The 26,030-nt window shown below is 53.2% G+C and overlaps 2 protein-coding genes across 5 annotated transcripts in view; both read left to right on the top strand.

Moving 5' to 3' along the window:
* Positions 1 to 15,445, top strand: part of PEMT (phosphatidylethanolamine N-methyltransferase) — a 43,061-nt gene extending 27,616 nt beyond the window's left edge. For all 4 annotated transcript variants that reach the window (XM_041401947.1, XM_041401948.1, XM_041401950.1 and 1 more), the window contains exons 4-8: positions 2,897 to 3,042; positions 8,227 to 8,338; positions 12,436 to 12,510; positions 13,320 to 13,380; positions 14,084 to 15,445. In XM_041401947.1, the coding sequence (XP_041257881.1) occupies positions 2,897 to 3,042; positions 8,227 to 8,338; positions 12,436 to 12,510; positions 13,320 to 13,374 (388 nt within the window). In that variant the 3' untranslated portion in view covers positions 13,375 to 13,380; positions 14,084 to 15,445. The remainder of the gene's footprint in view (positions 1 to 2,896; positions 3,043 to 8,226; positions 8,339 to 12,435; positions 12,511 to 13,319; positions 13,381 to 14,083) is intronic.
* A 7,880-nt stretch (positions 15,446 to 23,325) lies between these two features.
* RASD1 (ras related dexamethasone induced 1) lies at positions 23,326 to 25,403 on the top strand. The gene is made up of 2 exons (XM_041401659.1): positions 23,326 to 23,845; positions 24,065 to 25,403. The coding sequence occupies exons 1-2, from the start codon at positions 23,560 to 23,562 to the stop codon at positions 24,613 to 24,615; spliced, it is 837 nt and encodes a 278-aa protein (XP_041257593.1). The 5' UTR covers positions 23,326 to 23,559; the 3' UTR covers positions 24,616 to 25,403.
* The last annotated feature ends 627 nt before the right edge of the window (positions 25,404 to 26,030 follow it).

The following is a 26,030-nucleotide window of genomic DNA, read 5'->3' as shown; positions in this document are numbered from 1 at the left end:
GATGTGACCAAAGTAGGTCTCAGCCTCGCCACCCTCCCCTGTGCTGGAGGAGGGATGGATGCTCCTCACCATGGCAATGGCTCAGCTCAGCACAGAATGCAGTTCCAGGTACTGGGACAAAGCCTGGCTCTAATTGCTGTCCTCTTGGATGCTGAGCTGCGCCGCCGCCTTGTCGTGAGCCTGAAATAAATGTTGTCACCAACGTGACTCAGAGGCACATGAAGGAAGGGACTGGCTTCATGACAGACTGAAATATGTCATATTTCAGGATACCAGCTCCCTAGCAAGGGAAATGCCCAGAACCTTGTCCTTGCCTGCCAGGGAGGGCAAAACACGGCCAGGGAGGCTCCCTCACCATCGTGGATGCTGCAATAATTGATGGCTCCGTGCTGCTTGTCACTGCCCAGCGTCATAAATGCTTAAAAGGTTTATTTACCAATTCTGAAAACTCCTGAGCGCATCATGTTTAATGCAAATACAGAGTGTGTTTAGGAAGATATAAACCATTCCTAGAGGGAAAGGCAGTCCATTATCTCCGTGCAAACACCTCCCTCCCTAGCTGTAAGCCAAACAGCAGGGAACTGAGCAAGACATGCTGATGAGAATAACTAATGCAGGCCTGTCCAACCATGGAAAGGAAGGATGGGATCATCTGGAGCAGGAGAGACAGCTTTGCCAAAACAAACCATACCATGTGCTGGTTGCAAAACTTCCAGTGCTGATTCCCAGCCAGCCAGTTTGTGTTCTTGAAGCCACCTTTGTTCAATGTTCCGAGACCAAGTCAGGTCATCAGCATTGGACAGAGGAGCCCCAGGGATGTGAGAGGGTGTGAATGCAGCTCATCCAGAGCAAGAAGCAGGCTCTGAGGGCTTTGCTCTTGCTGTACCTCTTTCTGTTTTGCCATCTCTCTGCCAGTGCCTGGGATCCAAGTGGCTTCCAGCACAGCATTGCTGTCCCAGGTTTGCCTCCCTGAGGATCAGCAAATTGCTGTAAAATCCTTCCTGGTCCTGGTGCCCTCTGGATGGGTCCTGGCCAGACATGGAGCCAAACCCTCATGCTGTGAAAAGCACATCCTCCTCTGTGTGAGGAGAGAGCTGCAGAGCATCCCCAGGGATGTCAGGATGTGTTTGGAGTGCACAGCCAGGCCAGGATTCCTCGGGCAGAAAGGCACATCCCTTCAGGGGGATTGCTTTCCTCCCAAACCCAGGCAGTGCTGATAGCAGGGACATGGATTTTTTGGCTTCCTCGTAGAGGAGACTTGTGTCATTTAAAAATAACCACCACGGAGATGATGCAAAGGGGTGTGCAGCTGCTGCTGCTTCACGGTGCAGCCAGATTTGCGTCTTCCCATCGGAAATTATTTTAAGCAAAGGCAGTGTGAGCCTGGTGAGCACAGGGAGCTGTGCTGGGCACTGGAGGAGGGCCAGCCCTGGGGACTGCGCCTACATCGCCCGGGGCCATGCTGTTGTTCCTCTGTCTGTGCTTGGCTCCTGGGAAAAGGAATTTCCCTGTAATTTCCAGAGTGTAAATCACCCAGATGCTGTGGTTTTGCTCACTTCTGAGCATATTACATTTATTCCATGTTTTGTTTCCTTGCTCCAATCCAAACTGATGATTAAATGTCTTGTTCTGGGATCCTAAAAACTCCTCAACAATAGAAAGCCTAGTGGGAGCAAGCTCAAAGTGAACAAAGGATGTCATCCAGCTTCCTAAGCCACAGAGTTTAAGTATTATCCTGGGCTTGCTTGGTGCATGAACTTGCCATCAAGCCTTTGAAAGATGTGCTTCCATCTGCCTGGCCTTCAGCCATGCAGGCAGGACTGTCTCTCTTGGCTTTTATTTGGGCAACAGGGAAAATCCAGAGGTTTGCAGGGCTTCAGGAAGATGGACACCAGGGAAAAAAGCTATCCCAAGCCCTGCAGGTAGCATTGTGGAAGCACTTTCCAGCTGAGGAGCCCAGGACTGTGGGCAGGAATAACTCTCCTGGCCCTGACAGACAGTGGTGGCCAGAGGTGCAGGAGAGCTGTTATTCCACTTGAATTTTAGCCTCCAGGGTGCTCATTAAAAAAAGGCTCAAAGTTTCCTACCTCATGTGTCAACAACATGTGGAGAAACACCGTGTGGAGCTCTGCGGGTCTGTTACCTCCTCCCGCGTTATTAACGGTGTTTTTTTAATCACAGCATTGTCTCTTTTGTCATCGTGTGGGAGCCTTGTGTGCTGCTGAGCCTGCCAAGCCCTGCCCTGGGCAGAGCTCGGGGGGCTGAAGGGAGGGCTCACCATTATTCCAATCACAAATGAGTATTTGGAAGGTCAGACCCGAAATGCCTGCCCCAGCCTGGAAGGGAGGAGCTGTGCTCGCACTCGAGAACGCCTCGTCTCTCGTATTTTCCTTTTGCTGTTCCAATCCTCCCCCTGACTGTCAGGCTCCAGCCGTGAATCACTCCTGGGCACGTGGCTAACACATGAAAGCTGCAAAATATTTTGATGGAGGGGAACGGGGGTGGGAGCACGAGATAATCCAGCCAATTGTTCCCAGCCCTTCGAGTCCTGTGCCGAGGCATCGCAGCCTCCAGCATTTGCAAGGGCGTCTGTCCCAGAGCTCCCAGTCAGGATGAAAACTGGGATTTGGTCAATAAGGCAAAGCATTTGATATCACAAGTCAGTGGGACTGGTATTTCCAGGAGTGAGCAAGGGTTGTGAGTAGAAATAGCTGCCCCAGATCGAGCCCTGGCTCCTCACAGTCTTCAGCTGATTGCTTCTCCCATTGGGAGGTTGAGTAGGAAAAAGGGATCTGAAGATCAGCAGCTTTCCCAAAGCTCCACATCTCCCAGGGAGACATGAGTGATGTTAATTATTAATTGCTGCTTTTAACAGCCCTTGTTGTCTCCCCAACAGCTTCACAGAAGCCATGAAGAGCCAGCCGAAGCTGGAGGGCTGGGACTGCCACTGGACCTACTACTCAGGCTTGGCCATCTCGGCTGTGGGGACCTTGTTTGTCATCTCCAGCTTCTTAGCACTGGGATTCACCGGGACGTTCCTGGGTAAGCACTGAAAATCCAACAGCTTTACCAGAAGGTGCATTTAATCCTTGCAGGGATCTCTTGCCAGGGCAGAGTCCTGTAGGACTTTCCTCGTCCTTGCCTTCAGGGCTGTTAGATTTGTCATTATGATACCAAAGCAGGACCCAATCCTGCTGTTACCACAGAGGGGATGGCACAGTGGTTTTATACAGCAAATCCCATCACCATCAAGCCTGGAGTTTGGAGCACAGCTGCTCATCTGCCAGCCCCCAACACCCTCCAGAAAGGGACCCCAAATTCAAGACCTCACAAGTGGCACTGGCACAGCATGTGTGAGCTGTCCAGCAGCCCTGCTCCGAGCACCCACCTGCTCATCACACGTGCTGAGGCAGGATGTTGTTTGCTCTCCCCTCTGCAATAAACCTGATGTTCGTTGACAGATCCTTTTATCTCCCGCTTTATGGCAGAAGGCATTTTCCACTGTGCCTGCTTTCACATTTAGAGCGTAATTCTGTTAGCATTGTTGACTTTGAAAACATGCCAGTATGTGTGGAATTCATAAAAATAAAGTAGAGACAGGAACAATAAATATCCAAGGAAAGGGGCAGCTCCTGCTGGCTGAAATAATCACAGCCCCAGCTTTGACACCTCATTTAGGCTGTGCTTTTGCAAGTGCTTTACAAACCAAATTCAATTAGCTCCTGTGGCGTCGCTAGGAAGAAGAGAGGGATGTAATAAGCCTTCCTGGTTTCAAGTAGAGTTGCAAAGAAATGTGTTGAGTTGGCCGAAATCCTGCTGCCAGAAATAGAGCTCAGCACTCCTAAACATGTGCCCTCACCCTCCTTTGTGCAGCCTCACTCCTGCCCCCTGTCACACCCCTGTCCCTCAGCCACCGGGCACCAGCATCCTCCAAAATCACCAGCAGCCCCTGAAGTGAGGCTGTGCCTGTGGAGACATGTCCAGAAGGGCCAGGCACAGGAGTACCCGTCAGCAAGAGCTGCTTGAATGCTCCTGAAGTTCAGCCAGATCTGGAGTTGTTTACGTAAAGCCTGATTCATCTGACCAGGAGGATCCACTGGACTTGAACCGCTGGGAAAAAGCAAACAAGTGAGTCAGGCTCAGCGTAAGAGGTGAGAGGGCCTGGCCCTCAGATCTGCATCCCCGGGGCAGGGGAGAGGTGGGTGCTCGTGGTCCATGTAAGGCATTTCTGCTCCATCCTCCCTGCCCTGCTCTGACACGGAAAGGACCAGCTCTCTCTGCTAGCAGGGCATGACAGGCACCAGGGCAGAGCTGAGTCAGGCTGGGGACATGCCACACATGCCAGTGCAGTCAGGCTGGCTCAGGACATCTGCAGCACTGAGGCACGGCCCAGCTGGAGCCCTGTCAGAACCCAGGACATCCCTCTGGATGCTCAGAATCCTGGCAGGGGCTCGGAGACCCTGGCAGGAAGCCAAAGACACTTGGGATTTTGATCTTAACCCATGGAGCAAATTACCAACTTTATATGAAGAGTTACAAGTCACAAAGTTTGGATAGCATAACAGTAGTTGTCACAGGAAGAAAGGTAAAATTTTGAAGGTTTTTACTATGGGGGTCTAGGGTACAAGATGGAGGAATTTGGGCATTGTCTTGTTCTTCTTCCTTCTTCTTCCTAGCCTCCATCTTCTTGGTGATGGTGGCACTTTGGGATTGGTGTAGAGTAGAAAGTCACTGTCTAACACAGGTGACAGGTATTGGGACACAGCTGTAAATATCAAATACGTGGTTTGTAGTATAAAAGACAACACCAGCCCAGGGGTGGGCAGTGTGCCTCAGACCGACCTGCAGGGCACAGCTGGGCAGTCCAGACAGAAAATGTTTTAGATAAGAAATAATAAACAGCCTTGAGAACAGCAGCCGAAGACTTCTGACTCCTTCTTTGACAGCTGGGATGGGGAAAAGAGACTTCTTAACACTCCTCAGGGTCACCTTGACCAGAGGAGATCCCAAGAGAGCCACACAGAGGATCCATCCTTGCACTGGTAACAGCTTCTCCAGTCCACACAAGCCCCATGAGTCCAAGTCAGCAAACTCTTAATGGAGAATGTCCCTCAGCACGCTTTGTTGCCCAGCCAAGGGGAAGACAGCGGGTCTGCAGGTCTCTGAGGATCTCATGTGGGATATTCTCTTGCTCAGGACTCTCTCAGGATTGGTACTTCCAACATCCATGCGGGGTTTTAGTGCTGCCCTGGTGCTGCAGGAGGAGCAAGGACTCCACATAGCAAAGGGCTGCACTGCTTTGGCAAGGAGGGGAATTCAGCTTCTTCTCACTGTCGACATCTCAAGAGCTCAAGAGAAGTTTTGAGAGAGCCTCTGACAACAGGCACTTCAAAAATCACTGGAGCTGGATTTGACTCTTGTGGGTTTTTCTACAGCAGTGGCAGCTGAACCAGGCAAGGCACAGGGCTTCCTGTTGAATTCCTTCCTTCCAGCACATTTAGGCTTCAGAGCAGCTGCAGAACACTTTGTCTCTCTAGTGTGGGCTCAGTGGTGCAGTGGGAGCTGTGTGAGTCACCCTTCTCCAGCAGCCTGGCTGTGCCACCCCATCTCCAGCACAGCAGCACCAGCTCCAGATGCCATTTGCAGCAGCTGGATGTGGCCCCTCTCCCTGGCAGAGCCATCCCTGGTGCCCTGTCTCTGTGCTGTGCCCTCAGAGGGATTCAGGCATCACTTCAGCATCACTTCAGCACCCTCCTTTTTTGCCCTGTTTCCCAAAAATCACAGTGAGGAGGTCTGGGCTTATCTCAAGGCTGAGGACGTGGAGAGGCTGCTTTGCCTGTCTGAGCCCATCTGCCTCATACCCTCATACCCCAGTGACATTTCTTCCAGCACTGACCAAGAGGTCAAGTCAATCTGACTTGACCAAAGTCTGTTGCTGGGCCTGGAGAAGCTGACAACTCTCTGGGGTGAAGCAGAGCTGGTGCTCCAGCCCAGGTCAGGCTCCAGGCATTCTGGGGGACCTTGCAGAGTGGCTTTTGCTGCTGTGATCCCACCCTGAGCAGTGAGATGGCTGCACAAAACTCCAGCAAAAAATAGCTCCTATTAGGTGCCAAAGTGCCTCAGCTTGGCACGGAGCTGATTCCTGATTTGAGGGCTCAGCAAAGGCACAGGAGATGCCCAGGGTGATGCTGTGCAACACAACACACAGCACACAGACCTGTCCCTAAGCACCTCTCTGAACATAAACACATAGAAACCACCTCTCAGGTGGTCATGTTCATTGACCTGTGCAGGTTTAGAGGCAGAGATTACATTGGAAAAGCTGCTGGGGAGCTGCCTGTGTGCTGCTGCTCGTGGGGAGCCTGCCTGGAGGGCTGCACAGCCCCACCAGTGCTGGGCACAGATAAGCCCCTGCCAGCCCCACGGGCCCAGGGCTTTGTGTGAACCTCCTCAGTGCCAGAGCCATGTGGGGAATGAGGTGTTCAGCTCAAGGGCGAGGGTGGGCAGGGGATAATGAAGCATTTTGACACATAAGAAAGCACAGAAACGGGCTGGGGCAGGGGCTGATGTGTTCTTTCTACCAGAACAATCTCAGAGATGTATTGCCAAGTAACTGTGAGAACATATAGTATGAATACAAGGCAATTATCTCACTTAGTGGCCTGCAGTTAAAACCCAAAAGCATTGTGTAATTGGGCAGGGGCTGTTTATCCTTAGAAATAAATGTTTTAGCACCATGTGAGGTCAAAGAAATTACACTACGATCCAGGTAATAATAATAACCTTGAATAGTTTGCACTCCTGTTATGCCTTTCATCTGGATTTGTGAGCACTTTCTCACCATACATTAATCCTCACCACCCTCTGTGCTCTAAGAAAGACTGATGTTGTGATCAGTGCACAATAGCACCTGGAGGGACAGAGGAGACTTGCCCAAGGTCAGGGAAGGGGCTGGCAGCAAAGCTGGGAGCTCAGCCCAGGGTGGTGGCTGAGGGACAGGCTGCTCCTGATGGATGAGTGCTTGTGCAGTGGTCATGGAGCATGGATGGTGCAGAAGGGAACAGAGCAGAAGGGTCTGGAGCACCAGGAGTAGCTGGAGGAGCTGGGAGGGGCTCAGCCTGGAGAAAAGGAGGTTCAGGGGGAGCCTTTTGGCTCTCCACAACATCCTGACAGGAGGGTGCAGCCAGAGAGGGGTCAGGCTCTGCTCCCAGGGAGCAGGGACAGGGCAAGAAGAAATGACCTCATGTTGTACCAGGGGATGTTGACATTTGATGTCAGGAAAAAATTCTTCACCAAAGGGGTTGTCAAGCCCTGGCACAGGTTGCCCAGGGCAGTGGAGGGATTTAAAAGTCATCTAGATGTGGTGCTTTGTGGTCTCACCTGTAAGACCAACAGAACCAGAATCTGAATCCTGGCCCTTTACCCCTTTACCCCTCTGAAGTGTTGCTCACAAGTTGCACATCTTCCTGTCATTTCTTTCCCAAGCTCCTTTCAGGAGGGTGGAAGGATTGCTCCAAGGTAGATGGGAAGCTGGTTGGATGCTGACAGTTCTGAAAGCTTTCCTCATTACAGATGACAATCACCCATTATCATCATCATCACTGTGCCAATAACTGTTTTGTAGGCAGAGGTGCTATTTTCTGAAATTCTGAGAAATTTCTCTGAACTATGAGATAAGGGTGACGTTATGGGTGAGGGCATTTGGTTGTGGTGGTCATGATGAAAACGATTCTGAGAAATTCTCTGAACTATGAGATAAGGGCGAGGTTATGGGTGAGGGCATTTGGTTGTGGTGGTCATGATGAAAACAGCTCCAAACACCATTTCACAGCACTGGGTTTATTTTCACATTAAACAGATTTGAAGCACTTGCTTCATCGTGGAGTGGCATTTGACAGGCTATTTTACAAATGAAAAAAACCAGAATTAACCAGTTGGGACCTGGAGAGCTGTGTCCTGATGAGGGACGTGGCTGCCACCACCTCATTGCAATGCAGGAGCCTTCCTCGTGGGCAAAGAGCCATTCCTGGAAAAGCTGATAGACACAGAGTAAACAAACAGCTTTTTTGTTGCTGTTTCCTCAGCCTGGAAGTCAGTGCTGAAGCCCTTTGCAGTGAGTCCCTGCCAGGGATGCGCTGTGGCACAGGGCAGGGCATCAGTGTGCCAAAGCCCCCCACGACTCCCAGTTGCATGGAGCCTAACCAGAAGCTCTCTGCTTGCTCTTAGGTGATTACTTTGGCATCCTGATGGAGGAAAAAGTGACCAGCTTCCCCTTCAGCATCCTGGATAACCCCATGTACTGGGGCAGCACAGCCATCTACCTGGGCTGGTCCCTCATGTGAGTACAAACACCTCTGGTTGTAGGGTCACTCTGGGGTCTCTTGGCAGGGCATGAGGTGCCAGGGTGCCTTTGGGGCCTAAAAGACACTCTGTGATGGCAGAGAAAGTGCAGCCTGCCCTGACTTCTGGCTCCCTGGCTATTTTTGTGCGTGGAAAGTCTTGCGCTGTCTCGAAACACTCGCGGCGTTTGTTGTAGAAAAATAAATAGCGGCCAAGTGCTGGGGGAGAGGGGGCAGCAGCAAATGCTCTGCAGCTGAACGAGGCCCTTGGCAGGCTCTGCACGTGGAAAAATCAACACTCGGGGCCAAATTCATGCAGGGTGTCACTCGGCAGGGGCAGGGCACTGGCACTGGGGAGCAGTGTGACCCTGCAATTACTCTGAAAAAAGCAAAACAAGCCAAGCCACCCTTTCCCCCAGCCCACGGTGAAAACACTTCCGAAATGCTCCTTGTGTGATACAACACAGCTTAATAGCCTGCTTAGGAGGAAATGAATAGGCTGTAATTTAGCAGCAAATGAGCAATATACTCTATTCAGTGTAACAAGTTTGATGTGGTTCTCATTTAATATCACATTTTATTTATTTGCCCAGGAGAAAAAAAAAAAAACCCTGGCTGTGTTACTTGAGGAGCCCATGGAGTGTTGCAGGCTGTTATCACTGGGTGTTTTGCACTGGTGCTGCTGACTGTGACCACCTCTCCTCTGCTTGGGTGGGAAAAATTAAGTGCTTTGCCACGTTCTGGTTATTTTTTCAGCCATGTGTGCAGCCCCTGGTAATAAGTAAAGCTGATGGTTTCTCTCCTGTCTCCACTGAGCCTTGTTGCTGTTAAAAAACCCAAAGGATTGATCCATCCTCCAACTTGCTGCTGTTGTTGCAAGTTGTGCACTTGAAATCCCCCCAGGTGCTGGCAGGGCTGGCTGCATGAGGCTGCTTCCCTTCCTGGCAGAGCCAGGGCACTGGATGGGGTTTAAATTCTGGGAAATGGTGCAGGATTTAGATGCCAAAGGGAGGCAGTGCTGGGCACGAGAGTTGGCCACAGGGTCTGCAGCAGCACCCTGGAAATGTTTATATTGCTGTGGGGAGTGGCAGAGCTGGGACAGGATGAGTCCCCCCACACCACACCACAACCCCCACAGCAGCACAGAAGCAGGGTTTTGACCAGGAGGAATTACAAGACGACCTTTATTTGTTTTAAAATCAGTATCAAACTACTTCCTAAAACCTTTGCAGAATCCACTGAAACCCCCTGAGCTGTTTCTGTCGCAGAATCCCTTCCTCACCCCTCTCGTTGTGCTCTTCCAGCACAATTCTGGGCAGGAGCAGCTCCAGGCAGCTCAGGACAGCAGTGATTGCCTCCTTTTTCTCGTTAAAAGACTGCCACCATTAAGGCCAGCGAGGCGTGACAAATAATTGCTGTGAACAAATTGCTGGAGCTGTGCAGAGTGGCACCAAGACACCACCCACCTGCCTGGGGGAAGCTCAGCACAACCCTTCTCAGGGTGGTTTTTGGCTGTTTCTCTTCCCTGGGACCTCAGTTCATGCAGTCTCAGAATCATTTAGGTTGGAAAAGAATTATAAGATCATTGAGTCCAAGCATTAACCCAGCACTGCCAGGATCAGCACTAAAACATGTCCCCAAATGCCACATTTACATGGCTTTTAGATCCCTCCAGGGATGGTGGCTCCACCACTGCCCTGGGTAGCTGTGCCAGGGCTTGACAGCACTTCCAGGGAAGAAATTTTCCCATTATCCAACCTAAACCTTGTGTGGGGCACCTTGAGGCCATTTCCTCTTTTCCTGTTGCTTGTATCCCTGGATTCACCCTTCTGCCAGGGAGTTGGAGAGAGTGAGCAGGTTTCCCCTGAGCCTCCTTTTCTCCAGGCTGAGCCCACCCATCTCCCTCAGCTGCTCCTGGTGCTCCAGACCCCTCCCCAGCTCTGTTCCCTTCTCTGGACACTCTCCATTGGCTCATTTTTATTGGGGCCCACACTTTCTCCTGAGGTCCCAGGGCTTTCAGAAGATGCCAGGTGTCTGCCCTCAGAGGCCAGAGCTGATGTCCCATCTTGGTGGCAGCAGGAGGGATGCTGGAGGAATCCTCCAGCTGTCTGATTGTGGCCAGACCTAAACCACAGAGCACATTTGTCCTCTCCTGGGGATGCATCACACTCCTTACTGTGGCATCAGAACCCAAAGGATTGATCCATTCTCATCCATAAGGGATGAAAACACATCACACCAACCAGCCTGGCCTCTGACTCCAGTCCAGCCTCAAAAGCATCAAGTGGGGTGACAACCCACAGCCATGGGGAGCTGCAGCAAGGCTGGGGGCAGACAGACTTCCTACCCAAAAAAAAAGTCCTAGCAGGACAACAAAACCTTCCTGACTGATTCATCATCGCTGCTGCAATCAGATGTGTCCCAGTATGTAGGTCAGACTCGTAAGAGGACAGGAAGAGTTCACCCAAATGCTGCTCATCACCTGTGTTGAGCAGCCTCATTTCTCCTGGCAGACAAATGGAGCATTCACTGTGTGGGGACAGCTAGGGAAGTGTTCTAACTCACAGCAACAGGCTGTGTAAATCAGAGCTGGAGCTGCAGCCAAATGATGCAATTAGAGGTCTTGCTGTCAACAAACAATCATGTAAATTTGTTCTCTCTGATAGGAATCAAGAAGGAGACATGACTAAGCATGTAATAGCAGGGGCTTGGGAGAGAAGGAAGTTGCCCGAAGCTTCCTAATGAGGGAAGAAGTTATTGCAGAATGAAAATGGTGAAAAAGTGGAGATTTGTGGGTGCCTCTCCAGGGACTGATGAGGCTGGGTGGTACCTGAAAGTGGCTCCAGTGTGAGGTTTAGGTAGTTCAGTCTCTCTCTGCAGGTGTGTTTTCCCAGCAGCACAAGTCACCTTGCACCAGGCTTGTGGGATGTTTATCCTCATAAAATCACAGAATGGTTTGGTTTGGAAGAAACCTTAAAGCTTATCTTAATTGTCCCCCTTAATTAGGACACTGGTGATTGCCTTTAACTGCTGGTGGCAGCTCTGAGAGGGATGAGGGCTGGCTGTCAGCAAATAAAGTATTTAGCTGGTCCTTGGTGGGGAAATGTGCAAGGCCAGGCAGGACAGGGTTTGGAGCAGGCTGGGATTGTGGAAGGTGTCCCTGCCCATGGCAGGGGTGGGATGAGATGAGGTTTGAGATCCTTGCCAGTCAAAACCATTCTGTGATTCTATGATTCTGTGACATCTCTCTTCAGAGCAGGAGGTGACGAGGATTTTTGATCCCCAAGCTGTGGCCTCTGCTAAAAGGAGCAGCCATCTCCTTTGTGCCTCAGTTCTTGGTCACGTCTCCCCACAACCAGCCAGTGAGGAGCAGTGGTGGCATCTGTGCCCCATGCTGTGCCTGGTGACATCTGCCTGGAGGACACATTCCTGAAACACTTAGAAAAAGGTTTCAAAGTGAACCAAGCCCCCAGCCCCAGTGCAGCACCCACCCCAGCACCCTTCAGGGCAGGAATGGCCCTTCCCATCCCTTCCCATCCCCATCCCTGCACTGGCTGAGTGCATCCATCACCACTTGGATGTGTGTGATGCCATGCACTGCTCTGGCTGCCTGGTGTCCCCTGTACCCTGGGTGGCCCACCTTTTTGGGACATCAGGCATTTCCCTCAGAGCATGAGCTGGGAGCTGCAGCTGTGTGTCAGCAGCTGCTCAGCCCTTAAACATCCCCATAATCTCAGGATTTAGCATCAAAGCAGGAGCTCTCACAGCAGAGAGCAGACTTAAAAGAAGTCGCTGAAGTCGGCTGGGGGAGAGCCTTTGCCAAATAACATCTGTCCAAGACAGTTAACATTAAGCACAAAAAAAAAAAACCCAACCCTTTTTTTCGCTGAAGTCGGCTGGGGGAGAGCCTTTGCCAAGTAACATCTGTCCAAGATAGTTAACATTAAGCACAAAAAAAAAAACCCAACCCTTTTGTTTGCTTCAGTTTAATGAGCGAGCAGAGCTCTCTGCAGCCCAGTGTCTCATTTCACTTTCTCAACCAGGTCTTGCATAAGCCCCTGTACTTACCTGATCTTTCCCTTCTCTTTCAAAACAGGCACGCCAGCCCAGCTGGCCTTTTGCTGACAGCTGTAGTGGCAATTTCCTACACAATCGCTGTGCTGTACGAGGGGTGAGTAGCTGTGCAGAACTGGAGAGCTTCTAATTATTTCTACCAGCTTTAACTCTCGAGGTTTCAGACAACTGCACAAGTAGGGATGGTTCTTTTCCAATTAATTCAGCGGGGAAGAAGGAAAACAGAGGATTTTTTTTTTCAATTGTTTTGATAATGGGCAAATTCCACTCTGAAGCTATTTGCTGAGTTCTAGGAACGTTTGCATGTTTATTTTTATCAAAATGAGGCCTTTTTTCCTTTTGGGTGCCAGATTCTGTCTATAGAAGAACAATAAGGAAGGCAGTGAGAGGACTCATTGTGTCTTCACAAGAGCCCCCTACAAGAAGCCCTTGCATTTTGTAGTTCCTTGGATGGGCTTCTCTGCTGTTTTGCACTACAATAGCCCAGCCAGCAGCACAGGATGGAGCAGCACAAAATAACTCCCAGAAGTAGCACAGGATGGAGCAGCACAAAATAACTCCCAGAAGTAGCAGTTGCACTTCAGCAGTGAAAGGTCTTTGTATTTGCAAGGGAGGAGGAGATGCAGAGAGCCATGGTCTGCATCAGGGGGAGTCTGGGTGTGTGCTGAGCCTTGTCCTGCTTGGCACAGGGATGGTCCTGTAGCTGCTCCTCAATCCAGGGAGGCTGAAACCAGGATTGCCACAGACCAGGAATAGTCAGGCTGTGCCAACCTGTGAAGGACAAATTTTGTAGGCCCAAAGATGAGCACTCAGTAGCCTTGATTTTAATTCTTCCTCCCTTCTTTTGCCCCCTCTCTTTTGTCTCTGCCCCCCTCTCTCCCCAAATTCCCATCCTCCCAACTGCAGGCCTTTCACAGAGGAAATCTATCGGAAGAAGCAGAAGGGAGTGAAGAGCAAGTAGCCCCAGGTAGGTTTGCTGATGGGGGCATTTCAGGGGCTGCTTTGCTGGGCTCCCCCACCAACGAGCACCCCAGCCCAGTCCTGCCTTCCCTGGGTCCTCCAGAGCCCTTCCCACACTTCTCAAAGCATTTAAGCTTCAAGCCTCTGCAAAATCCCAGGCAGAGAAGCTTTTCACAGCAGCAGTTGTGTCTGCCTCCTGGCACCCGACCAGCAGCCCCCAAATTGTTTTGATTATACACTTGAGAATCAGTGCGAGGGAAAATTGCTGGGAAGCTTTGAGGCTCCAGGCTTAATCTGAATCAGGCAGAAAAATACAACTATTGGCCATGGCAGGTGCTGCAGAGAGTGGCAGGGATGGTGTGAGAGGGCATGTGTGCCTGCTCATCCCTCAGGGAAATCAGGCCTCCCTGCTCCAGCTGCTCCTTGCCTGAGCCAGGAACATTTCTGCCAGTGGGCTCACCCTAAAACCTCAGCCCAGGCTTGTTTGGGGGGCCAGAAGCTACTCCAGCAGCACAAGCTCCTGGCCAGGCTCCTTTCCTGGGGGTTCATTGCCATCTGGGAGCCCCCAGTGCATTTTTGCCTGCTGGTTTTTGGAGAGTTGGGACAGTCCCATGGCACTGCTGAGGTTTTACTGAACTGTGCTGCTGTGGCAGAGCTGCTGTGGCACCACTGAGGTCCCCAATGGACTCTTGTCCCTTTGCCTTTTGCAGGGCACTCTCTGGGGTACCTCGTGCCTCTCCGGTCCCCACACGGTCTGATTTGCCCATTTTCCTACTGAGATGTATCCTACTAATTAACCCAGCAACCCTTAATGAGCCAGCTGAGCTCCCTGCAGCACTGGAAGTGACCAGAGGAACAGCCTGAGCGTGGTGGCAGCTCCTTGCCACAGCCCATGGGAGATGGAGGTCCCTGTCCCCAGGGCTCTGTCCCGGTCACTGCAGCTCCCGGGAGTTCCACAGTGTGGGACTTCCCCACCTCTTCTCCCACACTGATTGCTGGAGATCTGCAGGCAAAAAGGAATTCCCTTTGGACTGGAGGGAAAGCAGAGTAATGATGGAAACACCGGGGGCCTTTCATAAGTGAGCTCAGCGTGTCCTGAAGATCATCTGAAGGTGCAGCCTGAGAGCCACGAGAAGCAGACAAAGCTCAGCTCCAGCAGTGGAGAGAGCTCAGGAGCCCCTGAGGATTCAAACACAGATGGGGAAGGAACAGGGGAAGCTGCTGTGAGCTCAACAACAGCAAAACCTGCTGCAAAACCAAAAAGCAACCCCTTATTTTTTTGGGACAGGAACCTCCCCATCCAGAGCTGCAGTTTCTCATCCATGTAGAGCCCTGCAGCTTCTCCACACTATTGCAAAGGCTCTGAGAAAATTGACTGACAAGCACAGGAGTGTGAATGTATGACCTAAACCAGAGCCCAGGGGCATGGAGGGATGGCAGCTGTCCTATGGGGAAGACCCAGCATGGAGAAGACCCAGGGGAAGAGTCAATCCCTGTCTGCACTTCACAGATATCCCACTCCTGGCCATGTTGATGCCCCAGCCCCTCCTTTTCCCTGGGTCCAGGGTCCTGCTGCCTTTCCCACCAGCCAGTGCCTTCCAGCTGTTTTCCACGGTCTTGCAGGGGCAGTGGGAGGGAGGGAAGAGAGGGCAAGGTTTGTTTCTGCCTTCCACACCGTGCAGCAGCCAGGTACAGATGTGCCCCTCTGCCCCTGCCACCAGCCTGCCCCAAAACTGTCCAGTGCTGAATCCTGCCTTGAACAGAAAGATTCCAGAGGTGATGCTCCAGCCCCAGGCTCTGTTTCCACAGATTCCCAGAACAGTTTGAGAAATGAACTGTAAATGACCAAATGAGCAGGTGCTGGAGAAGGGAGCTGTGCTGCTGCCAGCTCCACACGGGCACTGGAATGTGGCACCACATCTCAGCACCACACTGTCCCCTCCACAGAGGGTCCTCTCTCTTCTCAGTGTCACCTCCATGAAACGGTTCCATTTCCTTTTGCTTTTACACGTTGTAATTAACTCACCCTCCGGGCATTGCTCAGCAGAATTAAAAGTGTTGGTCTCTTTTCAGTCCGGCCTCCATTTCCTCCGGAAGGGCTCACAAATGCTGTGTTTGTGTTTCATCACTTCAGAACCATTACACGTAGATTTATTTTTTTATTGCCATCTCAACCACCTTCCTCTCAAAGATTTGGGTATAGTATTTTATTTTTAGATAAGTTTCCACATTCCCTTCACAGCTAATGTTTATAGAGGGAGGCTAAACCCGCCCAGTACCCATAGCAACCATCGAGGAGAGGATACATTGCATTATTCAGACAATTTATGTCAGAGTTGCCAGTCCTGGCTCAAAGTCTCTGATGTCAATAAACTTGGATTTGTTGATAAGTGAAATCAGTATTTACTGGAGAAGCACGTGCTCATACGGGAAGAATTATTCCTAATGAGAACAAAGCGAGGGCTGTATTTGTGCTGTCTCATTCCCGCTCTGGGGACCATGTGTGCCTTTCCCAGTCCCTCCTGCAAGGCCAGGAGGGACCCCAGTTGTGCCATTCCCCTCCCCAGCCAATATCAGCCTCCTAAAACGTGTGTCTGTCACCACAAACCCCAGTGATGGAGCTGCTTCCCATGCCATGCCCACATCCCCCATGAGCACGGGGTTGGTGCTGTGCTGGGTCTGGCTTCAGACTCCTTCCCCCTTGATCTGCCACTTCCAGAACAAGGTTTTTTTTTGGGGGGGCTATGCCAGACACTTCCCTGGTTTTAACAGCTCTTCCCACAGCATCCAGCACGGATTAAACATCCCTGCCTTCACCCAACTGGTTCTGGCTGCCACAAGGTTGGAGTTTGATAGTTTAGAGGCACCTGCTCTGTTCCCTGAAGGGGGAAGGTGAGGAGCTGGGAGTTGATGTTTCAGCCCATCTCATGGGCTCTGAGCCCACCTTTCTCCCTGGGGCAGGGGGTGAGTCCCTGCTGTTGCTGTGCTGATCCCTGGGGCTGCAGGGAGGGAAACACAGAGACACCATTATTTATGTTGTTTTATGGTATTTAACAGCAAGGAATTAGGGGACTCTCCTTGGTTATAAGGAAAAAAAACCCTGATTCCTCTCCAATTGCCTAATATTTCCAAGAATTGGAGATTACACAGGGAGGGGGTGAAACCTTCAGGCTGAGCACAAAGTGCTGGTGGTGTCACAGCTTTCCCCTCTTGCTGGCTGCAGCTGGGACACATCCTGCATGGATGCAGGGGTGGATCTCATGTCAGAAGGTGAGTCCTGCTGCTCCCAAAGGACAGACCTGCACTGTGGGACCCCCAGGACCAGCTGGATGCAGCCCCAGCTCTGCAGCAGCACAGGCAGGAGCATCCAGCTCTGCAGGGACATCAAGGACCAAATGGGGTCCCTGGAAATGGGGTCATGGGGCCATTGTCATGCCTTCATGCCTTCAAAATCCAGGATGGATCTTTCTGGGCCCACTGGAGCTGGCAGGGAGGTTGTTTGCAGCCTTGGGAATGGCTTCACGTGATGCCGTGTGCTGACGCCACAGATAACACTTCCTTTGAAGTTTGGGATATTTCTCCAGAGCAAACAGCAGGAAAGGAGAAACTAGTTAAATCTCAACTCCTACCTGGCAGGGACAGCTGGGTCAGCCAGGTCATCACTCTGTGCTGCCTCAGCTGCCCCCATCCCAGCAGACAACCTCTGTGCCCACCCTCATGGAGGTTTTCTCTGTGTGCTTGCTTCCATGGCTCCCCCACACACATCTCCCTTCCATGGAACCAAAGTGGCAATTCCTTGGGATGAGAAGATCATATATATATCATATATATGATATATAGAATATAATAATTATAATTATATTATATATTTATAATTATATATATAAGTATATGTATAATTCTATAATTACATTATAATAATCCACAATAAACACCCCAGCAGTGGGGATGGGAGCCCAGCTCCACGCTCACAGGATGCTTCATCCAGGAACACTTCAGCAGGTGGAGGCTGCATCCTGCGGTCCTTTCCCCGCTGCTGGTGACATCCAGGAGCAGGGACACATTCCCAAAGGCCATTCTCTCCCTTGTGACCCCCTGTAACCCCGTGCCCGGGGAAGCTGCTCTGCCTTGCCCCAGGGGAGGGACAGCCAGCAGCCCTTACGTGGCAAACAAACACAGAATAAACACCGTGGCAAACAAACACGGAATAAACACGTGGCGCAATCGGGCGGCACGTGTGGCACTGGCAGCGCCGGGAATTCTCCATTCCCACCCCGCTCCTGCCTGCTGAGCCTGCCCTTGGGCTGGCTGGGAAGCTGGCAGCAAATGAGGGGCTCAGGGCTCCCAAACCCCTCCCAACACTGAGGCAGAACCTTGGCTTTTTTGCCAGTGGTTGGGATTTGAAAAAAAGCAAAGATGCTTTTGTAAAAGCAAAGATGAGCTTTCAGCTTTGGGGGCAGTTTGGGCACTGCTTTATTGGGGATCCCTTAATCCAGAGAAGGTGGACAGGGGACACAACAGAATTTATATTTGTAGGGGAATAAACCAGTCTGTTCTACCCCTGCTGTGTAGGGAAAACAATCTGGACTTTAATTGCTCACAAAGCAGTGGGGAGAACACCCCGGTGGGAAACTGTTCCCATGTGGGAAACCCCCAGTGCTGGAGCCCAAATAAATGCCATGGGCAGGATGGGCATCCCAGGGCTGAGCTGCATGGGCTCTGCTGGCACATCCACGCTCAGGGATCTGGGATACAGGCAGCTCCCAACTCACCGGTGTCCAGGGAAAGCTTTGAAACTTCCCCCAGTGCTGGAGAGCAGCAGCAGCAGCACCCCACGGCCACTGTCCCCCTGCCCCAGGCATCACCCCTGTCAGGGCAGGGTGGAGAAGGCTCCATCCAACCCCTCCCAGCCCATTTCCACCCTCACTCCGGGGGCCCTTACGCACGGAGCTCCTGCCACGAGGCAGAGGACAAGTTACCGGGCTGTTTTCTTTAATTTTCACACTCCAAAGCCGCCCCGAGACGGCCCGGTGAGCCGGATCCTCCTCGGATCCTGTTTCAAAGGAAAGAAATGGTAGGAATGTGCTGCTTTTTCCATGTTGCATTTTCGTCGGGAGGAGCTGTTTACGGAGCGCAGCTCCTTCCCCAGCCAGGGCTGCAGGAGGGCTCAGAGCCACCAGAGTCCTGGGAAGATGTCAGGGCCAGGCTCTGCCCCAAGGCAGCCTCGAGGGTCCTGGATTTGGCCACGGGCTCAGCCTTTTGCCCAGCTCAACTCCCCAAATCCCAACCTCTCCATCACTGCACAGCCCCTCTGGAGCCCCAGGAGCAGATGTGGGACCCGACAGGAAACATCTGCAGGCTCTGAGCCCCCAGCACTGCCTGGCACTGCCCACCCCGCTCCCTGCCTCCTCCTGGGCTTTCATTTCTGTCCTGTCAGCCCTGCCAACCATGGCTATTTCCACGGGAACCTTGCTGAAATCCACAGCAATGCATCCCCTGGGCTCACCAAGCCTCCCTCTCCCCTGTGCCTTGTATCCCAAGCCCAGCTGGTGCCTGTCTCTGGTCACAGGTGACATTTCTCTCAAATCCCAGAGCAGCTGAAGGAAACTCTGCTCCTTGGAAGGGAGCAGAAGGTGCTGGAGTTTGGGGACACGTCCGGGACATGGAGACACCTTTGCTCATGCTGGCAGGTTGTTGCATGACCTGTGGGCAAGAGGATGGGATGAAAGGAGGTGGAAACTGGGAGCAGGGGATTTCCAGGGTGCTCCTGGCTGAGAGCTGCACCGTGCTGAGCCCAGGGATGGTGTCTCGAGGGACCTCTTGCCACTCCTTGCCTGGATAACTCCAGGAACTGGGGATTTGAGACATCTCAGGCTTTCAGATTCTCTGTTAATCAAATCCCAAGTGCTAAAAGGAATCAAGAGACATGAAAAGTGTTGCTAAAGAAGCAGGGGGTGGGGGAGGGAAACAAATAAAGCCACCCCTCATTCCCCAGAGAACGAGCAGCTTCTGCATCATATCTCATCTGGGAAAAATTATATTTTGGGAATTACGTGCTTCTTCTGAAAAGCCTTAAAGAGATTTAATAAAATGAGACAAGCTAATAATATAGGGAATGAATAGCAACCCTGGATTCTGCATCTTGATTTAATCAGATGCTTTTCCTCAGGGGGACAAGCAAGAACTATGGCTAAAGCCTCCCTTCCCTTCCCTTCCCTACCCAGCTGCTCCCCTCTTCCTCTGGCCATTCACTCCTCTCCCACCCCGGGGGAGCAGCCAGGGCAGGATTTGGGGTCCCACAAGTCCCTGCTGTTCACCAGCAGCTGCTGGGAAATGCACAGCCCACGCTGGTTCTTTGGGAGCAGGGTAAGGAGCTGGACACCAGCTTGCTGTACAGCCCCCAGGGAGAGGGGCCCTGTCCAAGGGACAGCCCTGGGGGAGAAAAGCAACAATTGGGGAGCCAGGAGAGCTGGGCTTGGCTCCATGTGCGAGGTTGCTCCAGAGCCTGGGAATGCTGTGTGCTGCACAGGGGATGAGCCCTTGGTGGGATGGGAAGCAGCTGACAAGGAGCTCCTGTGGGATGTGCCCCTCTCCGAGCCTGGGACAGCTGCAGGCTCTGCGTGTGCCAGGTGGGAAGGACACAAAAGGCTCTCCCAGTCCTGTTTCAGCGCTCAGACCCGGCCGTGAACCGAGGCCAGCCCGGCCCCGGGGGGATGATCCTTCTCAGCACGCTCAGAAACCAAACTCATGTTCTGATGTAATTGTCCTTTTCCGAGTATCCCCCTGTGCTGGGCACCTCGGTGCCGCTCCTGCTTCCTGGAACATTCTGCTTCCTACATTTTTTGCCGTGGTGCTGCTGCTGTGAGCTCTGTTCTGCTGCTGCACAGTTCGTCCAAGGCAGGCCCTGGGGAGCCGCGTGTTCTGTCGCCGGGATGTTTGTGTGACTTTCGTGGAATTTCCTTTCCTCAGCCACTTGCTCGCGGACACAGGGTGGGTTTTGCTGGTTGGCAGGTGGCTGATAAACCGAGGAGGGTGAAAACAGGGAGGGGAATAGCAAGGAAACAAGGATTGATCTGTGCTGAAGGTGATTCCATTAAAGGTGTCGCTGGGGTTCGTGCAGAGCGTCCTGCCTGTGCCTCTGGCTGTGCTGAGCTGCTGCATCAAAGAGATTCTATCCCCCAAAACCAGGCAAGGAGCGAAACATCCCACAAACAGCAGGGACAAACTCTGGCTGCCGTGGGGGAAATGCCCTTTTACCTGCCTCTGCTTTAAGCCTTGGGCTATTTGCAGTCAGGTCAGAAATAGGAGGTGATTTGTAAAAGAGTCATAACTGTGCGAAGGCTTTGCCTTGCAGCGAGGTGGATCCTTTATCATCAATCACTGGCAGCAGCTCCCAGCAAATGTGCTTTGCTCCTACAGGAGATGAGTTTCTGGATGAGCCTGGGAGGACTCAGCTAATGCTGTGTAATGCTCCCTGCTCGGGCTCGGCGTGACTCCACGAGGAGCTGGGCTCTGGGATGGCACAGGCAGTGCCCACGACCTCTTCTCTGAGAGCTCCCACCAGCAGCAGCTCTCCTGCACCCACCCCAGGTCCCTGACAGCCTGTCCTTGCTGCCAGGGAGCCCCTGGCTCTGGTCCCACTCCACCAAGCCCACAGGATCCCAGTGCACATCTGTCTCCTGGCATGCTCTGCCCAAAGAACTGTTGAGAAGAAGCAAATGGATTTTTTTCCTGTCAGCCAGGAGCAGGTTTCAAGCAGGCTATTTTTACCTGTTCCTGACTCTATTAATAGTTGTACGGCCAGCAATAAATGCTGATCGAGATATTCGATTTGTCTGTCCTCCAGAGGTTGCCACTTCCTATTCCCCCTGTTGTTTTCCATCAACCGCTTCAATTAAATGATCTTTTTGTTATTGGGGTGATACATTTGGGCTTTGTGTTGGGCTATTAGACTTCTCCGCTGTCTCACACACAGATGAATAAACACAGGAAACTGTCCCACTTTCTCTCCTCCAAGTGTCCTTGTGCCTCTGGGCAGGATGTTTCCCTGCAGGCAGGGACAGGGCTGTTTGAGCTGCTGCTCCCTTCCAGACAGCCACAGACAACCACAACCCCTCCCTAAGCCTTCTGAGGGTGTTTAAATTAAATTATCCGAGGGTGAGACCACACTCAGGGGAGATGAGGAGCTCAGCACCATCCCTTTCCCAAGTGGTGCTGATGAAAGGCACCGCTCTGCCCCAGTCTGTGTGTTCTGGCTGTCCCTGAGGCCCCACTCTGTGTTATAGGTGAGGCTTTGCTGCCCTCAACTTTACTAGAGCATCACCTTTTGCTGAGATTTTTTTTTTCTTTTTAGTGGTGGTTTTAAAATATTTTTTTAAATTCTTATTTCATTTTTATCATAGAACAGGCTGGGTTGGAAAGGACCTTAAAGCTCATCTTGTACCACCCCCTGCCATGGGCAAGGGCACCTTCTGCTAAACAAGATTGCTCCAAGTCCTCTCCTACCTGGCCTTGGATACTTCCAGCAATGGGTGCAGCCACCCTGGGCAACCCATTCCAGTGCCTCACCACCCTCAGAGGGAAGAATTTTTTCCCAATATCCCATCTAATTCTGCCATCAGTGCCATTCCCCCTTGTCCTGTGGCTCCAGCCCTTGTCCAAAGTCCCTCTCCATCTCTCTTTGGGCACCTTTAGGCACTGGAAGGGGCTCTGAGGTCTCCCTGGAGCCTTCCGTTCCCCAGGCTGACCATTCCCAGTTCTCCCAGTATGGCACCGCTCCCATTCCCATTCCCATTTCCATTTCCATTCCCATTCCCAGTCCCAGCCCCATTCCCATTCCCATTCCCATTCCCATTCCCATTCCCATTCCCGTTCCCGTTCCCATTCCCAGTCCCATTCCCGTTCCCATTGCCATTCCCATTCCCATTCCCATTCCCATTCCCATTCCCATTCCCATTCCCAGTCCCATTCCCAGTCCCATTCCCATTCCCGTTCCCGTCCCCGTTCCCGCTCCCGTTCCCGGCCCTGCCCGCGCTGCCGCCGGCCGGGCTCTCGCCTGTCCCCTAGCGGGCAGAACCGGCGCTGCAGCGGCAGCGCTCGGCGCCCGGCACCGGCACCGGGACAGGAACGGGGACCGGGACAGGAACAGGGAGCGGAATCAGGGTCGAGGTCGGGGTCAAGGGAAGCCGCCGTGCTAAGAGCCTCTGTGAAGGTGTCACCGCGCAGCCCCCAGCCCGCGCTGCAGCCCCCGGTGGGACCGAGGCTTCTCTCTGCTCCCGGCCCCGCGCACCGGCGCTCACACCGACCCGGGTCTTTTCTCCCGTTTTCCGGGCATTTGCACTGATTTATAAATCAGTAAACCGGAGCGAAACCACGGCAGGGAGTGGCGTGGGACCCTCTGCAGCCCCCCGCCCCCGGTTCCTGCAGCTCGGGGTCGCCCCACTCCCCGAGCCCCGGGAGCCCCGAGCCGGCTGCGGGGCGCCGGGAGCCCGCACCGGGCTGAGAACGGGACGGGTACAAAGCACAGGGACCCCGTGCTGAGATGCAAAGAGATCTGTTGGCAAACGGGACTGTGGAAGGGACCGGGAGCGCGAGCGGGAGTTCGAAACACCCGAGTTCCAGCCGGGCTGCCGACGGGACCGGGCTGCGAATGGGACCGGGCGGTAAATCTCCGGGAGCGCAAACCGGGATGGGAACGGGATCTGTCTGTGCACCCCGGGGAGTGCGAACCGGGATGGGAAAGGGATCTGTCTGCGCATCCCGGGGAGCGCGAACCGGGATGGGAGCGGGATCTGCCTGTGCACCCCGGGGAGCGCGAACGGGGCTGCGAACGGGACGGGGCTGCCAAGAACCCGGAGCCCCAGCCGGGCTGTGAACGGGACCAGGGAGCCGAGCCCCCGGAGTGCGGACGGGGCTGCGGACGGGAGCGGGGCGCGCAGCCCGGAGCCCGGCGGGGGGCGCGGGCCGGGCCGGGCGCGGAGCCGGGCGCTGACTCAGCCGCCGCCGCCCCGGGCCGTGACGCGCCGAGGGGCGGTCGCTGCCGGCTCCATATAACGCGGCGGCCGCCGTGCAGAGCTCACACCGACCCTTCCTGAGAGGGAAGAGGGGCTGAGCAGCCGGGCAGGCAGCGCCTTCCTCCTCCTCCTCCGTCTCCTTCTCGGCGCAAGCTGCGCTTTTGCCGGCGTCAATGAAACTGGCAGCGATGATCAAGAAGATGTGTCCCAGCGAGGCCGAGCTGAGCATCCCCGCCAAGAACTGCTACCGCATGGTCATCCTGGGCTCCTCCAAGGTGGGCAAGACGGCCATCGTCTCGCGCTTCCTCACCGGCCGCTTCGAGGAGCAATACACGCCCACCATCGAGGACTTCCACCGCAAGTTCTACAGCATCCGTGGTGAGGTGTACCAGCTCGACATCCTGGACACGTCGGGCAACCACCCCTTCCCAGCCATGCGCCGCCTCTCCATCCTCACAGGTACTTGGCAGGAGGTCCCTCTGCCAGATTCCTGCTCAGTTTGGGGATGTTTTTTGCAGTCCTGGGAGGAGGGAGGTACGATTTTGTGTGTTCAAGTGGTTGGGGAGCTCTTCTTGGTGCTATCTGGTCCTTCTTTCTCCAAGCCTGTGTTTGGCTTAGGAGTGGGGCTCTCTGTGTCCCCATCCCTGCAACCATCTCACGTTCCCTCTTTGTCCCCAGGAGACGTGTTCATCCTTGTGTTCAGCCTGGACAACCGAGACTCCTTCGAGGAGGTGCAGCGCCTGAAGCAGCAAATCCTGGAGACCAAGTCGTGCCTGAAGAACAAAACCAAGGAGAACATAGAGGTGCCCCTGGTCATCTGCGGCAACAAGGGCGACCGGGACTTTTACCGGGAGGTGCAGCCCCGGGAGATCGAGCAGCTGGTGGGAGGGGACCCCAAAAAATGTGCCTACTTCGAGATCTCAGCCAAGAGGAACAGCAGCCTGGACCAGATGTTCCAGGCGCTCTTCGCCATGGCCAAGCTGCCCAGCGAGATGAGCCCCGACCTGCACCGCAAGGTCTCGGTCCAGTACTGCGACATCCTGCACAAGAAGGCGCTGAAAGGCAAAAAGCTGCTGAAGGAGGGCGGCCGGGGCGGCACGGAGGAGGCGTACGGCATCGTGGCCCCCTTCGCCCGGCGGCCCAGCGTGCACAGCGACCTCATGTACATCCGGGAGAAAGCCATCGGCGGCGGGCACGGCAAGGAGAAGGATCGCTGCGTGATCAGCTAGGAACCCCCGCTCGCCTCGGGAAAGAAGGAAGGAAGGAAAGAAGGAAAGGAGGGGGGAAAAGATGCTCGTTTCCGAATTGACTTTGGGCAGGTGCCCAGCCGGGCAGAGAGGGCGTCGCCTCTCCCCCAGCCTCCCTCCTCCCGTTTTCATCACCTCCCTCCCCGGGGGTGCATTTTGGGAGAGAGGGATGCGAAGGGGGAGGCTTTGGAGGGCAGGAGGTGATGTCACTGGGAACAGCCTCCTCCTCTGGGCAAAGAGACAGGGAAAGGGTGAGCTGCTGGGCAGCCAGGTGGGAGGGTGAGTGTGGAGGGCACAGACCTTGGTGTTTCTTTCCCTCCCAAACCACCCAGCCTCAGGCACTGCCTTCAAGAGGGAAGGCAGGGGCCTGGCCAGCACCTGCCTGGGGCTTTGGGCTTGGTTCTTGATTTTTATTTTTTTTTCCAACTTGAGAAGCTGTGCACGGACTCTGGCTCTATGTTGTGTGTTCATCTGTGTCTGCAAAACACATGCAGAAGACACTCCTAAGCTGTTGCAAAAGACATTGCAGAGTTACAGCCCCGATGGACCAAAAAACTGACTCTTGTTTACATTTGTCTTGTTTGATTTGCAAGATTTGGGGAGGGTGGGGGGAGCGGGAAGGGTTTTACAAAATAAAATAATAGGCACTTTATGTAGGTATTGTTTGTCATTGACATGAAAAAAAAAAAAAAAATCTTCAAGTGTTTCTACCGTGGGTGAAACTTGATGTTTTATTTTTTCTACAAATTAATAAAATCTTTTTAAAAATTCCACCTGTGGGTTTGCCTTTGCTTCCTTACCCTATCCCACAGCAAATCCTGCTCAGCAAAAGGCCTGAGCTCAGAGGAGGCAAAACCAGCCTCTCACTGCAGCCCTGTATTGCCCCATTTTCTCCGACTCCCAGTGCAAAGGTTCCCGCCTCTGCAAGCCGCCGGGGTTTTGCCTCACAGGGTAAGGAGAGGGCACGCAGGAGTTGCTGGCTCCCAGGGGTCACTGAGGCAGCGCTCTTTCCTCACTCTGCTACGCCGAGTGACGGTGCTGCCAGCCCCACGACACGCCGGGCATGGCATGTCACCGCCTGCAGTCACCCAGCAGACTGACATCACTTCGTTACAAAGAGCCGATTGTGTTTCATGCTCTTTGCCGATTAACTAAGCACACTTTAATGATGTCAGCACAGACTGATTCATTGGCACCCCAGCTGGGAGATTGTTTTTACTCTGCAATATGAGTAAAGGAAGTACTTTGCTCGAAAGGTCACCTTTACATCTGATGGTTTTTAATCTCTTCCCAATAACAAGTTGCAGTAATCATTGCTAGAAGTGAAAGGGAAACAGGATCACTCTTCAAAGAAAGCTCATTTTCAACCTCCGCTTTCCCCTCATGCAGCAGCACAA

The sequence above is a fragment of the Onychostruthus taczanowskii genome, unplaced genomic scaffold (assembly GCF_017590055.1).
Source record: "Onychostruthus taczanowskii isolate IOZ18803 unplaced genomic scaffold, ASM1759005v1 scaffold19, whole genome shotgun sequence".
Taxonomy (NCBI): domain Eukaryota; kingdom Metazoa; phylum Chordata; class Aves; order Passeriformes; family Passeridae; genus Onychostruthus; species Onychostruthus taczanowskii.
This window is presented reverse-complemented; position numbering and strand designations above follow the sequence as displayed.

Coding starts and splice junctions, on each gene's coding strand:
- RASD1 (XM_041401659.1), top strand. CDS start 23,560: ATGAAACTGGCAGCGATGATCAAGAAGATGTGTCCCAGCGAGGCCGAG. Junction 23,846..24,064: donor CCGCCTCTCCATCCTCACAG/GTACTTGGCAGG, acceptor CTTTGTCCCCAG/GAGACGTGTTCATCCTTGTG.